This window comes from Cajanus cajan, chromosome 7 (genome assembly GCF_000230855.2).
Source record: "Cajanus cajan strain Asha chromosome 7, NIPB_CcT2T_4, whole genome shotgun sequence".
In the NCBI taxonomy this organism is placed as follows: Eukaryota; Viridiplantae; Streptophyta; class Magnoliopsida; order Fabales; family Fabaceae; genus Cajanus; species Cajanus cajan.
This window is the reverse complement of record NC_138523.1, coordinates 60,156,177-60,170,387: the sequence shown is the minus strand read 5'-3', so window position 1 is coordinate 60,170,387 and position 14,211 is coordinate 60,156,177. Positions and strand designations below refer to the sequence as shown.

The window sequence follows — 14,211 nt, the reverse complement described above, 5'->3', positions numbered from 1 at the left end:
TAACAGACTAATTCAAATTCAAAAATAGAATATGCCTAACTAATAATCTCAACTATTTGCTAAATTAGTCCCGCGTATATACAATATGGAATATACTCTAATAAAAGTATTTACTAGACGTGTGGTTTTAATCCCACATACATATATATATCATGCATGAAAGCACCTACGATAGCGTTGTACAGTGAGCAGTGGCTAGAGATAGTATAGAGTGGGGAGAGCCCTAGGTTGCATGGGGCTTTGAAGGACTAAAGAACCCAAAACCCTAGCTAAGCTCATATCGTTTTCAATCATCGTTAGAGGAATCTGACTCTGTTATCATCTTCTCTATCATCTCATTTGTCTCCTCCTCAGACATTCTGTTGTCTTTGCCCTTCGACTTCATGTAAGGCTCAAAGAATTCCTTGTTCTCCTTCTCTAGCTCATTCCACACTGTTCATATATTTATGCTCCATAAACATATCATCATATATATAATTTCTCAACATATGCACGTGCATGCTTCTGTTTTTGTTGGTTGGTGGAAGGTTTGTATCCGATATATGAATTACCAACAATATATATACATTCATGTTTTGTTTCCAACCAAAACGAGAAAACATCGAGTTCAAATTTTCAATTTCTTTTCTTCAATCCTTCGAGTTAGCTAGATGCAAATTATCCCATCTTATCTTCTTTGTTTAACACTAAATAATTTATAAGATTTTCAAAGGTTTGAAAGAAATATGATTATCTTTATGTAAAATGTCCATATCCCATTATTTCTAATTCGAAACATATACAACAACATCACAACATAAAAAGCCTTGTTAAATATAGTTTAATAGCATAAACATGAAAAAGAAATATACTATTTAGTATCGATACATTGAGAGGTTATTTATTCAAGTTGGATGGTTTCTTGATCTTAATCCTCGTCGTTAATTCCCCATAATTTTCGTTGTTTATAACAAAACTATAAGGATTTTGAATTAGTTGTATATTAATATAACATGCAAGTCACTTAACATTAATTAGGATTTCATTTGCAATAAAAACTCTCTCTTCCTTGAATTTGAAGCAAGAATTGAAAATCATAAAGCTAAACAGATTATAACTCAATAAAAATTTCATTTGGAAAAAAAAAATCAACTTTACTAACAACGGAAGGGAAATCAAAGACTCGAAATATTAGTCTGTCTTTTAGATTTTCCTAGCAAGTCACAAGCAAAGAAGGCTGGCAGCTGACTTTGTTGGGTAAATTTCAATAGATAGAATTCCAATTGATCAAATTCAAAAATTAAAATAGGGTTTGTAAATCAAAAGTTAGTACGAGATCTCAGTGAGACATGACTTGGTATATATTATTCAAATATATTTATCTTGATGACCATATGCATATATCGTTTTTTTTTTTTCTACGCGAGCAAGGAACAGTGTGATCTTGCATGTGTGCATGGTCTTTGCTCTAAGCTCTTTATAGAAAGTAAAGATCGATCATACCAGTGGATGTTATAATAGGGTTAATATTTGCATGTTTAGAGAGTGCTTCCATGCATTCTTCCTTGGTCATGTGAAAGATCAAACACTTCTCAATCAGATGCTGCACCTATATTTAATTTGTACAAAACAAATTAAACTAGTTAACACCATCAACATGGTCTTGTAATAGCAATAATAATAAAAACTAATTAAAGCTTTATACATAATATATACCATATGAATGTATGAAGCAGGAGAAGAAGGTGATGAAGAAGAAGATTTAGAAGAGTCTCCCATAAGATGTAAACTATGACAAACTAGGTATCATCAAATGCTGCTGAATGATAGGATTAATTAAATAATGTTATATATGCATCTAGCACACGGTGTGAAGATGAGAGGGTGGTGGTGGGACCAAGAGTCCCACGTGAGAGATAAATTATAATTGGTTGGGAGGAGATTAGAGAAGATTGTAAATGACCATTCTTTGTCCAGTACAATTGCCATTAGAGTTGCCCCCTTCACGTGATTTGTGGGACATCCCCACATACAATTTCAAATCGACATCATCAATTTGATGGCACACACTATAGCTGCAAACATCCTTAATTTAATATTAATTTTTAAAGAGATATATCACACTCTAACCTAATCTCACAATCACAAAATTAATTTATAAAGTGAGATCTCGATCTCCATCATGGCTCTTTTACATTGTGTATCACCTGACATCTAATGGGTAAGGTTTATAGAAAAAACTAAATTACATTTATAAGTGATCAAATAGATGTTTACACTAATATGAGTTTTTATTGCTTGTCCATATTAATGCATATTATATAAGCAGGAGTGTGATATGTGGTATGGTATTATCTTGATATTTATACATACACGTATGTTTTTTCGACCCTTACAGAATCCAAAAACTGCCCATGCCTTGATGTGGCATTCAGTCATTATTGGTGGAGCGGCTTCTTAGATTTCCAGCTTGTTTCATCATTTGCGATTCATTTTTGTTTTTATGAGCAAAGCATTATTAAGGTTTCTTGCAAAAGTTTGCAGTACTAGATTATAGGGATCGATAAAGATAAACAAACTATAATAATAGTAATGCATGATTCATTCAGAAACTATTCAATTTGACTATGACAATATATACACGATTTAATATTTATCAAGTCTAGAATGCTATTGAAATTAAAAGTAACATTCTCAAACACAATATTAATTAATTAATATGCACAATCCAAATAGAACACACACAACAACATGTAGAAAAAGACGAACAATATGATTCATCTTTTTCACTCTAAAGATAGAGCTAAATTTAAATAAGCAACAATATCAATAGTAAAACCCCATAATATTTTCTTTTTATAATGCAAGTACTTTTGGAAAAATAAAAATTATCCCGCAAAAAAAAATGGCAGAATAAGAAATGAGTGAATTTTCAGACAGTAGTTGAAGCAGTAAAAGAGTAGGGCTGATATTTGACTTGAGATTTTGATTATTCAAAGTCCCACTGGTATTTTTGTTATCTTCCTCATCGTTCTTAATTAATCATTTCTTTGAAAATGTTTTGTCTTGTTCTCAGTTCTCACAAAGGACCATGATATGGAAAGCTCTCTGATCAGTTCTCAATAACTGGAGCATTTTTTATTGCTCACGATCATCACCACTCACCACCAAGTTTTTTTCATCTGAATCGAACGCTGCAAAACTAGTTCAGACTTCCCAGAATAACAACTATATTGTTTCTTTCACTTTTCCACGTTATTTTGTTTAAGTTTTTAAAAATTCAGATTTCTAATTATTTTGAGAAATTACTTCTTGTACGGGACAATGCCCTAGGCCCATAAGTGCGGACTCGGCACCCTTGACACCCGAGTGCGCTGGACAAAGCTCTCGACCAATCGGTTCGGCGGCCTCAATATTTAACGTCACTATATGACACCAACGCACCTTAAATCGAAAAGGGAGTACTAATAAGCACATTAACCAGCCTCAACTATGAATTAACAGGTAATCGCGGATATAAAGTAAGTTGCAAACGTATTACCTAATTTGGTAACACTAGTACGGGCCCATCAGGCACATGGCCCATTAATGTCAGTATAAATAATTCACATCTTGAGGTAACGTCACTGTTCATTCAATTACTATCGATATTTGTGTCTGTTTTGACTTGAGCGTCGGAGTATCTTTTGCAGGTACCCTTCTTCTCACCGGAATATTCGATTGGAACTCTCGTTCGGTCTTCAAAGTACAAGAAGTTTACTAGTATACCCTTCAGACAGGTACACTTCTTATAATTATAATAAACAATTTTTGTCGACATATAACATTTTAAAAATAAATTATCATCACCACTCTTTTATGGGAGGATAGCGATCTTTTGGAAAAAAAAACTTAAGAGCTCAAAGGCTCATCATTTTAGGAAATATACAAATAATTATCATTCCTTATTTAGTGATTTGAAAACTAGCTAGATTCGTTTAGGGCATTAATCAAAGACACTGATTTGGACTCCTCCATAAATACAAAATACATGACATGTCACGTCAAATCTCCACTAACATGTTACACTATTGTTCCCAAAGCATCTCGTGTTGCCCTATTTTTTTAACTCTGTTACATCATTCTCATCCTCATATATTTCACTTTTTTTTAATATTTATTATTTTTACAACTTATGTAATTAATAACTTTTTCTTTAATGGTATATTTTTTAAAAAATATTAAACGAGTTTCACAAGTTAATTATATTACTTTTCATCTCATTACCAAATTTTTTTTATTAAGTTTAACTTTAAAATAATAATAAATAAAAAAAAATATAATATAAATATATACAGTAGATTTGTTTTATAAAAAATTATGAACCCAATTTTTGGAATAAAAAAATAATAATTTCTATTAGAGTTTAATTTATATGTCTTGTTAATTAATATAACAAATGTAACATTTTCAATTAATAAGAAATCACAATTAATATAATTTTTAAGATAATTATTATAAAAATTAATAAACTTATTATATATAACTATTTGTAATTGGTTGAATATATATAATTTCTTAACACTCCTATGTACACTATGTTCTGGTGGGCTTGGCATGGGTTGCTGCATGTGACTGGGCCTCCAATATCCAGTGTCATTGCTCTCTTGGATTAATTGTCCATTACACCACCACTGCAGCCTCAGCATGAACTCAAGTTTAAATAATTAATTCTAAAAATCTATTTTGATCCCTTATAATCTTTTTTTGTCTCAATTTAGTCTCTTATTAATTTTTTGTCTCAATTTGGTCCCAAACAAATTAATTGATTTCAATTTAGTCCCAAATTAATTAATTGGTTTCAATGTGGGACTTTCCGTCCAAATTGCTTTAACGGTGTTAACTTTTGGCCACGTGGACGCCACGTAGATGCATACGTGGATGACACGTGAATGAGAATTTTTTTGAAAATACCTGGACCCAGAACGGCCTGTTCTGAAACCGGAACGGACCGTTTTGGGTGCACTTTTGGTGTGTTAACACACCGAAAATGCAACCAGAACGGCACGTTCCGGTTTCAGAACGGGCCGTTCCGGTTTTATTTTATTTTATTTTATATAAAATATTAATAATTTTATAAAATATATATTATTAATTATATTTTAATTATGTTATTATAACTAATAAAATAAATATATTAATATTTTTTTATATTTTATTTTATTATGTTTATCTTATTAATTTTTATCATTTTATTTTTTTAATCTTCAATAAGTTGCAAAAAATTATAAAGTGATATTTAAATATTTTTTCAAACAGAAAGAAAAAAAGAAAAAATTATTACTCTATTTATAAGACAATTATATTTTATAAAAATAAGTAATTTTAAAAATTTTACCATAAAAAAATATTTTTCAAAATTATTATATTTTTTAATAAATTTAATCAAGAATATTGGTTTAATTGCATTTTTTATCTCTCAAGTATTACAATTGTGCAGTTTTGTGATCTCCAAGATTTTAATTGCATAATTTTAGTCCTTAAAGAATTACAATTGCGCGATTTTGGTCATTCAATTTTTAATTGAACAATTTTAGTCCCTCGAATATCATAATAGTATGATTTTTGTTTCTCCCGTTAAAAATTAATAATTTTAATATATATATATAATGTTTTAAAATTAAATAATTATTTATCTATTCAAATTAACGTATATTATAATTTTCGATATTATATCAATAATATTATTAATATATTTATAGATAAAACTAATAATTTGATAAATATAACTTGTTATATATTAATATACTTTTACAAAAATATAAGTATATTAATTAGAAATATATATCTGATCTTATATATTTATATTTTTGTAAAAGTATATTAATATATATTAAGTTATATTTATCAAATTATTAGTTTATTTATAAATATAGTAAAAATATTATTGATATTAATTTATCAGTAATATTAAAATACTAATAATATATAAATTTTATTTATGTAGTAATAATAAATATATATCATTTGATACATTAAAAAAAATATATATATATACGTTAATTTAAATAAACAAACAATTATATAGTTTTAAAACATTATATATATATATATTAAAATGTTAAAATTATTAAATTTTTAATGAGAAATACTAAAATTGCACAATTATGATATTTGATAGATTAAAATTGTTCAATTAAAAATTGTGAGACTAAAATTATACAACTATAATCTTTTAAGGACTGAAATTACTCAATTAAAACCTTAGAGATCAAAATTGCATAATTATAATATCAAAAACACAATTAAGTAAAGAATATTTTATTCACAGTTTTCAGAATGGGTCGTTCTGCTTTTAGAACGGGCCGTTCTGATTTCAGAACGGCCCGTTCTGCTTCACTGGTGGTGTTTTAATTTTGCAACCAGAACGGCCGGTTCCGATTTCAGAATGGGCCGTTCTAGGTCCAGGTGTTTTCAAAAAAAAATTCTCAATCCACGTGGATGCCACGTATGCATCTACGTGGCATCCACGTGACCAAAAGTTAATTCCGTTTAAATAATTTCGACGGAAGTCCCACATTGAAACTAATTAATTAATTTGGGACTAAATTGAAACCAATTAATTAGTTTAGGACCAAATTGAGACAAAAAAATTAATGAGGGACTAAAATGAAACAAAAAAAGATTATAAGGGACCAAAATAGGTTTGTAGCCTAATTAATTTATCAAATTAATTAGAATTAAATGAAATATTTAATTCTTTTACCAATCAAATTTCATTCTAAATATATATTTAAAACACCAATTCAAATTAGATTTAGTCAAATTTAAATAATTAATTTATCAAATTATATATTATTAAGAGCCAATAAGATCTAGTCAAAAGTAAGGCTGCACAAGATTGTATGCTCTAAACTTGTTTGCTCTGATAAAAAGAATAATAAATATCACTACTAATTATTGTAATAGTGTATCATTATAAGTTAACAGCTCCATGAACTCAAGTTGTAATAATTTCATTGTTGTTTGAAAAAATAAGTCTCCCAATCCCCACATTCTTTCCGTCAAAAGCAATGAATGATGATGGTGTTTACCGTGTAATTTGGTTTAATTTTTGTCTTAAAAATCATTTAAACTAAAAAAAAATTAAAATTGGCTGAGTTTTGATTTAATTTGAGTAAATTATAAAATTTGAATTAAATAAAATTAATTTTATTTATAATTTTTAAATTATATTATTTAAAAATTTTAATTAAAAATATATAATATGCTATTTTTTTTAATACTATTTTAATTATCATATTAACTATTTTTCTCGTATATATATAAATATAATTTGCTACTTAAAATTATTTTTAAATATTATAAATAGTTCATAATTTTTATTCTAAACTTTAGCTTAGATAAGATTATTTAAATAATATTTGAGTTTGATCCTTATAAGAATAATTTTTTTATTAAATTTTACTTATTTAAACATGTTAATATGTTTAGCATATAATTAAAAAAGTTAAAAGGACAAATGAATACTAAAGCACCTGAGTTTGTAGAAGAGAGATGAGAGAGACAAGAAATGGATGAAACAAGTGTTGCTTCCTCTGATATCTATTGACTATTGTAGGTTCAACTCAATTACTGAATCATCCATTGAAAGAGAATTGAAGGAAAAACAAGAATTAATATTTACTTAACACTTTACCTAAACCCATTAAACTTTGAGCATCACTGGATCATAATTAACACTTTCATTTCATCTCAACAATCATCCTCCCATTGCCTTACCATCAACCACTTTCCACCACAAGCTGTGTCCGCTATTTATAATCCACAAAAAATAATATGTTTAATTGCGATTTTATATTAGTATTTAATCGTGTAATTTTAGTTATTAAAATTTTAATCGAATAATTTTAATCTATTAAGTATTATAATTATATAATTTTAATTTTTTTTATTAAAAATTAGTATATATATATATATATACATAATTAATATTATAATATTATTGATAAATTAATATCAATAATATTATTAGTATATTTATAGATAAATTAATAATTTCATATATATAAATCGGTATATAAATACTTTTTTATAAAAATAAAAATATATTATATGATGAACTTTGGTTTGCCACCAGTGTTAGAGAAAGAAGGAATAAGGAACACAACATGATTATGGTTATGAGCAGGGATTGGAAAACTGGGTTCAATGGCATGCATATATGATATATATAATTGCAAGTGGAGCTCGCAAGCAAGACAACAAAACTCGTGATTAATTATAAGCCAAAATTTATGACCAAAACAAAAACAAAGTCAATACACTCACGTGAATAGAAGCTAAAAAGTTAAAGAAACCAACTTTTCTTTTAATCATCTCATGTCAGCTAGGAAAAAAAAAAAAAACCGATTAGGGTTCACAAGTGGTGGAGTGAACCACAATTTTTAATCCTAGAATTAATTTCATCTTTAAATTATTATAGGCACCTCTTACACTATTAAAAAAAGGTGAAAATCACATATTCCTTTGGCTTCCACTCAAATTCACTATTTCACTTCACCAAACACACTTAAAAAATTCAACTTCCACCCTCTTAGTTTTCCCATTTTTTTCAATTTATACCCAATCAAACACAGCATAAAAGATGTTTGGTATGCATAATAGAATCATGTTTCTTTATAATTATATTTTCTAAGAAACATACTTATTAGAATTGTCATAAATATGTTTAAGGTATTTAAGACTTAAATATGTTTTTAGGTCATATAAAATTAGTGAGTTTTAATTTTGGTCTCTATAAAAGATTTTTTTTTTTTTTAATCTTTTTAAAATTTGTAAACATTATTTTTGATTATTATAAAATATTTTTTGTACTAACCGTACTTCGCACCCGGACTCCTAGCCCAGATTAGTGTTGCAAATAAGTAACCCTGAGCACGCGGTGCATGACGTCAGCCCGGCATTTGAGCGAATCATACCTGATTCCGAGGATCTCGTCCTAGACCAAATCCGCTCTTCAATTATATCATATCATATCATGATATATCTTATCTCAAGCCCAAAAGCCCAAGGCAAACCTAAATCACCTCAAGGTACGTGCATTATATATATGAGACCATTACTCATGCAAACCCTAACTTTAGCATCGGAGTCCCTTTTGTAGGTACCTCCCCCATCTCGGAGCACCAATACACCCAGCAAAGGAAGCTCACCGATCTTACCCGACGGATCAGCTCTACAGCAGATTTCCGGTAAGAACATTTTTGATTTTTGTAAAATAAATAAATTTTTGTTTTGATCCTTGTAAAAGATTTTTCTTTAATGTTCATCTTTCTAAAATTTAAAATCACTATTTTTGGTCTCTAATGATGATTTAAAAGGTATATAATAATATTTATTTTAATGATCCATAAATTTTTTTAGAGATGTCATGTATTAACATGATATCACTAATAATTGTGGTAACCTATGATAATCACTAATTTTTTTAATTAATAAATAAGTAGTTAAAAATGATTAGATAATAATTGAGACTAAAAATAATAATTTAAATTTTGGAAGAATGAAATACAAAGAAAAAATTTTACATGCACCAAAATCAAAATTTACTCATTTTACGAACATTAAAAGCATATTTAAGCTTATATCTAAAATATTGCTGGAAAAAGAGAGAAATAATTAGGGAAAAATTCCTTCCATGAAAATCTTGGATTCCCATCCTTTTCGTGACAAAGTTTTTCAATTAAAAAAATAATTACCAAAAAGTTAGATTCTTGATAATAATTTTAAAATACTTTCACACCAAATACAAAAAATTAACATTTTTAACATAAATTATTTGAAAAGTTAAAAAATCTCCACATTCCCTAATAATAATAAAATTTAATGCCTTTTAAATTTCTTCTCCCCTAATAATAATTTTCTTTTGGTCCTCTTAAACACTTGTCTGATTTTGTTTTTGTTTTTACTTCAAACTAATTTTCCTCATAATTGATTCTTTGATTTTTTTACATTAAATATTAAAATAAATTTTTAATTAAAATGTAAAAATTTGTGATTTCATTTTGTGTTAAACCCTTTTATGTTGTACTTGAATTATGTAATAATATCTTATTTATATTTTTGTGTTTTTACTTTTGGTATTTTATCAAAATTTGAAAAATAATCATTAATACCAACATGTACAAAAACTAATAATTCATTGATTCAAAGAATTTGATTCCATAAAACAAAGTGTCATATTCAGGTTTTAATTTGTGGATGGAAGTAATTAATTAAAATTTTGAAATTATTCATCAATAATTAATAAAGTTGATAAATATTTTATATTAATAACGTGTTTAAAAAAATATTAAATTTATTCGATCAAATGTGACATCTAAACAGCAAAATAGAAAAATTATAAATCAGATCTCAGTATTTAAAACGGGGAAATCAATATGGTGAATGAAAATTTTGCAAAAGTAAAAATTGTCATGATAAACACTAATTCCTATATAATAAGTTGCAACAAATAAAAAAGAAATCAATTGCATTAAACGCGACCTACAAATAAGTAACGCAAACAGAGAAATAGAAAGAAAACTTGAAAGAAAAATAAAGGTAGGAATCTTTTGGGGATTCGCCTTAAGAAGAACACAAAGATAGTTGAAGAAGAGAGCAACTTGTGAGAGGGATTACTTCTTTCAAAATATTCTATTAAGGTATAATAATATCATTTTCTTATTTATTTATTCATTCATTCATATTTGTGTAAAAAAATTGCATCTCCTTAGCTTGCCTTTCATTTGTTTAACAATGAAAAACGAAATTTATACAGATTATGTATGTATGTATAAAAAATATCTGTTAAGAAGGGACAGAACTAGAAATAAATTTAAGGGTCAAAAAATTTATTATATGATAAATAAATATATGATGACTAATAAAATATCATATGTGCATGATTTTCATTAATACGAAAGCGGGGCGAATTTGAATTTTGTAGTATAAATATAGGATAATTAAAAAAAAATTGCTGTTCTTAAATAAATTTTAATGTTTTGAAAGGTTAGTTCTTTTGGTGATAATATTATTAACGTAAAGTATTTATTAATTTTATTGAAGAGTTTAACTAATTATTTTTAGTGTTACCTTTTTTTAATCAATTTTTTTATACAATACTCAAATATCAATTTTTTTAGGAAAATCAAAATTTAATTATACTTAGACTACCAATTTATTAGTCCCAGAGATTATGATTAATCCTTGACTCTTGATATGAAGATATCTCGAATAAAAAAACAGATATTTACAATTATATATAAGTATCTTGATCTTTGCTCGTACGCGTATTTGTGGTCAAAGATTTTATTTTATTTTTCTAATATTCAAATCAAATATATAAGTTAAATAAATTGTAATTCAGTTTGAATGGAATATTAAATTTAAACTAAATTAAATTATTATTTTTGTATATCAATATAGATGGAGAATATTTTACACAAAATCAAAGAAATCTAATTCAATTGGTTAAGCAAGATATTTGAGTATCGTAATGCCGTAAATCATCTTAACAGTACCAAATTTGATATTGATGAATTAAAAAAAACTTAGAACATTTTAAAAAGAAAAATAAATAAATTAAAAGACTTTAAATAAACTGATTGAATATGTGTAAATTAAAAGACTATGATTTAATTTACAGAGAAATATGCGTAAATTATTGAATTATTTTAATACCGAATTTGATTTTCATAAACAACAATAATTAATAATGGTGTTAAAAAAAACAAGAATATTAATTATAACTACAATGTTTAATTATTCTTTTAATTTTTATGATTTTATTAACTTTACTTTTCAGGAACGTTTAAGGAGTAAAATATTTTTACTTTTAACAGGATCTTAAATTAAAAATTTTAGTTTTCTATATTTAGTAGTTAATTAAAAAAATCTCAAATATAATCTTCTTGAAAATATTTTTATTTCACTTTTTCATAAAATCATTCCTATGGCAAAGGTGGGAATCAAACAATATCACAATATCTTTTTTTAAAATAAAATTTCTCTTTTTCTCTCTCTTTCTATTTTTCTTTTTCTTTCTCTCCCTCTCTATATTTCTCTCTCACTCTCATCTAGGGATGACAAAATACTCGTACTCGCGGGTATCTGTGGGTAAAATCCGCTACAGATAATAAATGGATAAGTTAATTAGGTACTCGCGAATAATGCAGACGGATAATTTCTTACCTATTTATAAATGGGGCGGGGGCAGGTATGATGATATTCATACCCGCGGGTACCATTTAATAATATTTATTAAATATTATAATTATCCTTGTACCACATAACCCTAGAACTACACTTTCTCATCTTATTTTTTTACAAAAGTGAGGTTGATGAAGTTACCAACATGTGTTAAACATGTTATAGAATTATGTTAATTTGATTAATTTTCTAGTTTTGATTGGACCAATAAAATTTATGTATTTTAAGTTGTTTAATTTTGTTTAAAATTATGAGATTAAATTATTGTAGCTTTGTGATGAGACTTTAACTTACTTGTGAGATTGATGTATTTTAAGTTATTGATTATTTTACATTTTTATTATTATTTCAACAAAATTAACGTTAAATACAAGTTCAAAATTAACAATGAATTTTTATTTTTAATATTTCAATGATATTAAATATAAACTTAAAATTATTTATAATATGATTTTTTTAATTTCTTAAAAAAATTATAAATATCCATGGATATCCGTGAGTATTTAAGAAATTCATGGATACTCGCTTAATGGATACCTGTGCGGATATGAGGTGGATATGGTGCTAATTTTCATCCAGCGGGGCGGAGACAGGTTTATGGGCCCCATTGCCATCCCTACTCTCACCCCATTCTCTTCCTCTATCCCTCTCGCTCTCTATTCTTCTCTCCATCTCTCTCTCTCTCTCTCTCTCTCCCCTCCCTTCCTTTCTCCTTCTCTCTCTCTCCTCCCTCCCTTCCACATATCTATTTCTCTCTATCTTTTTCTTATATTTCATTATTTATTGACATAGTTAACTTTAATATTAAAATTTGTTTTATTTCTACAAATTAATGATATTTGTTAACACTTTTATTTATTTAAATGAAACAAGATAATATATTTTTATTCTTCTTAATTATTATATAATATTTTTCTTTGTTGAATTTTGTATATAAATAATTTTGATTATAAGTTTTTAACTTTTTAAAATAATTTAATATCATATTTGTAATAAAATTAGAGTAAAAAAATTTATCTAATAAATTTACTTTAATGAAGGATTTTTTGTAAAAAATATTTATATACCCATAAATATATTATTATAATCAAACATGAAAATCTTTAAATTCCAACAATTCTATATGAATATTCCAATAAAACTTTATGAGTAACTAAATATATTTTAGTTTTTTTTAGGAATCATATTTTTCAGGAATTATGATTTCTAAGTATGAAAAAAAAAAATTCCTTACCAAAGGTCCCCTTAATTTCCTATAGTTAAAAGTATTTCATTTAAACTATATATATTTTTTGTTTTTTTAAGTCTTTGTCATTTATTTTTATTTTTATAGAATAAAAAATTAAAGTTTATAAAATTATAAAAACTAAAGAAAACAAAAATTATATATATATATATATATATATATATATATATATAAACAGAAATAAAATATTTTAATTATAAGGACTAGATTATAAAATTGTTGAAACTATATAAATCCAAAAAAGTAATTAAATCTAATAATGATAAAATAATTAAAACAAAAACCTAACACGCTCTCTCTCTTGTATCACTTGGTGTGAAATGGTTTTGGTGGGATTCATTATTAATTATTTTTCTCTTCTTACTCCTTTTCATACATTCAAACAAAAGGAAGAGATATTTGCATTTTTAATTTAACATATTTTATGTGAGTTGTGAGAGCATAACATGTTTGTTAAGCCTGATTTTTATACTATTTGCATACTTGCTTATTGGAACGTGACCCGGTTCATGGGAATCAGTGAGTCAAACATCCAATTAATAATCTTACTTGCAACTTGATATAAAACCGTCTCCAATTGCTATATTTTCCTCGCATTATACATATTTTTTAGAACTTGAATAAATATTTAAAAGTATGAATTAAAATAAAGTATTTAACATTTAATATACTCTTTTTATCATTTAGTTTCATTCTAAACTTACTGTATATACATATCATTAAGGATAAATTAGTGATTTAATTTTACACAAGGT

At 26.2% G+C, this 14,211-nt stretch overlaps 2 protein-coding genes across 2 annotated transcripts in view; both read right to left on the bottom strand.

Moving 5' to 3' along the window:
• LOC109792210 (uncharacterized) overlaps window positions 1-14,211 on the bottom strand; it is a 45,418-nt gene that overhangs the window by 22,803 nt on the left and 8,404 nt on the right. The gene's annotated exons all lie outside the window — the stretch shown is intronic.
• On the bottom strand, window positions 104-1,823 carry LOC109792202 (uncharacterized). Its single transcript, XM_020351594.3, has 3 exons — window positions 1,696-1,823; window positions 1,483-1,588; window positions 104-432 (listed from the first exon to the last, which is right to left on the bottom strand). The coding sequence occupies exons 1-3, from the start codon at window positions 1,756-1,758 to the stop codon at window positions 287-289; spliced, it is 315 nt and encodes a 104-aa protein (XP_020207183.1). The 5' UTR covers window positions 1,759-1,823; the 3' UTR covers window positions 104-286.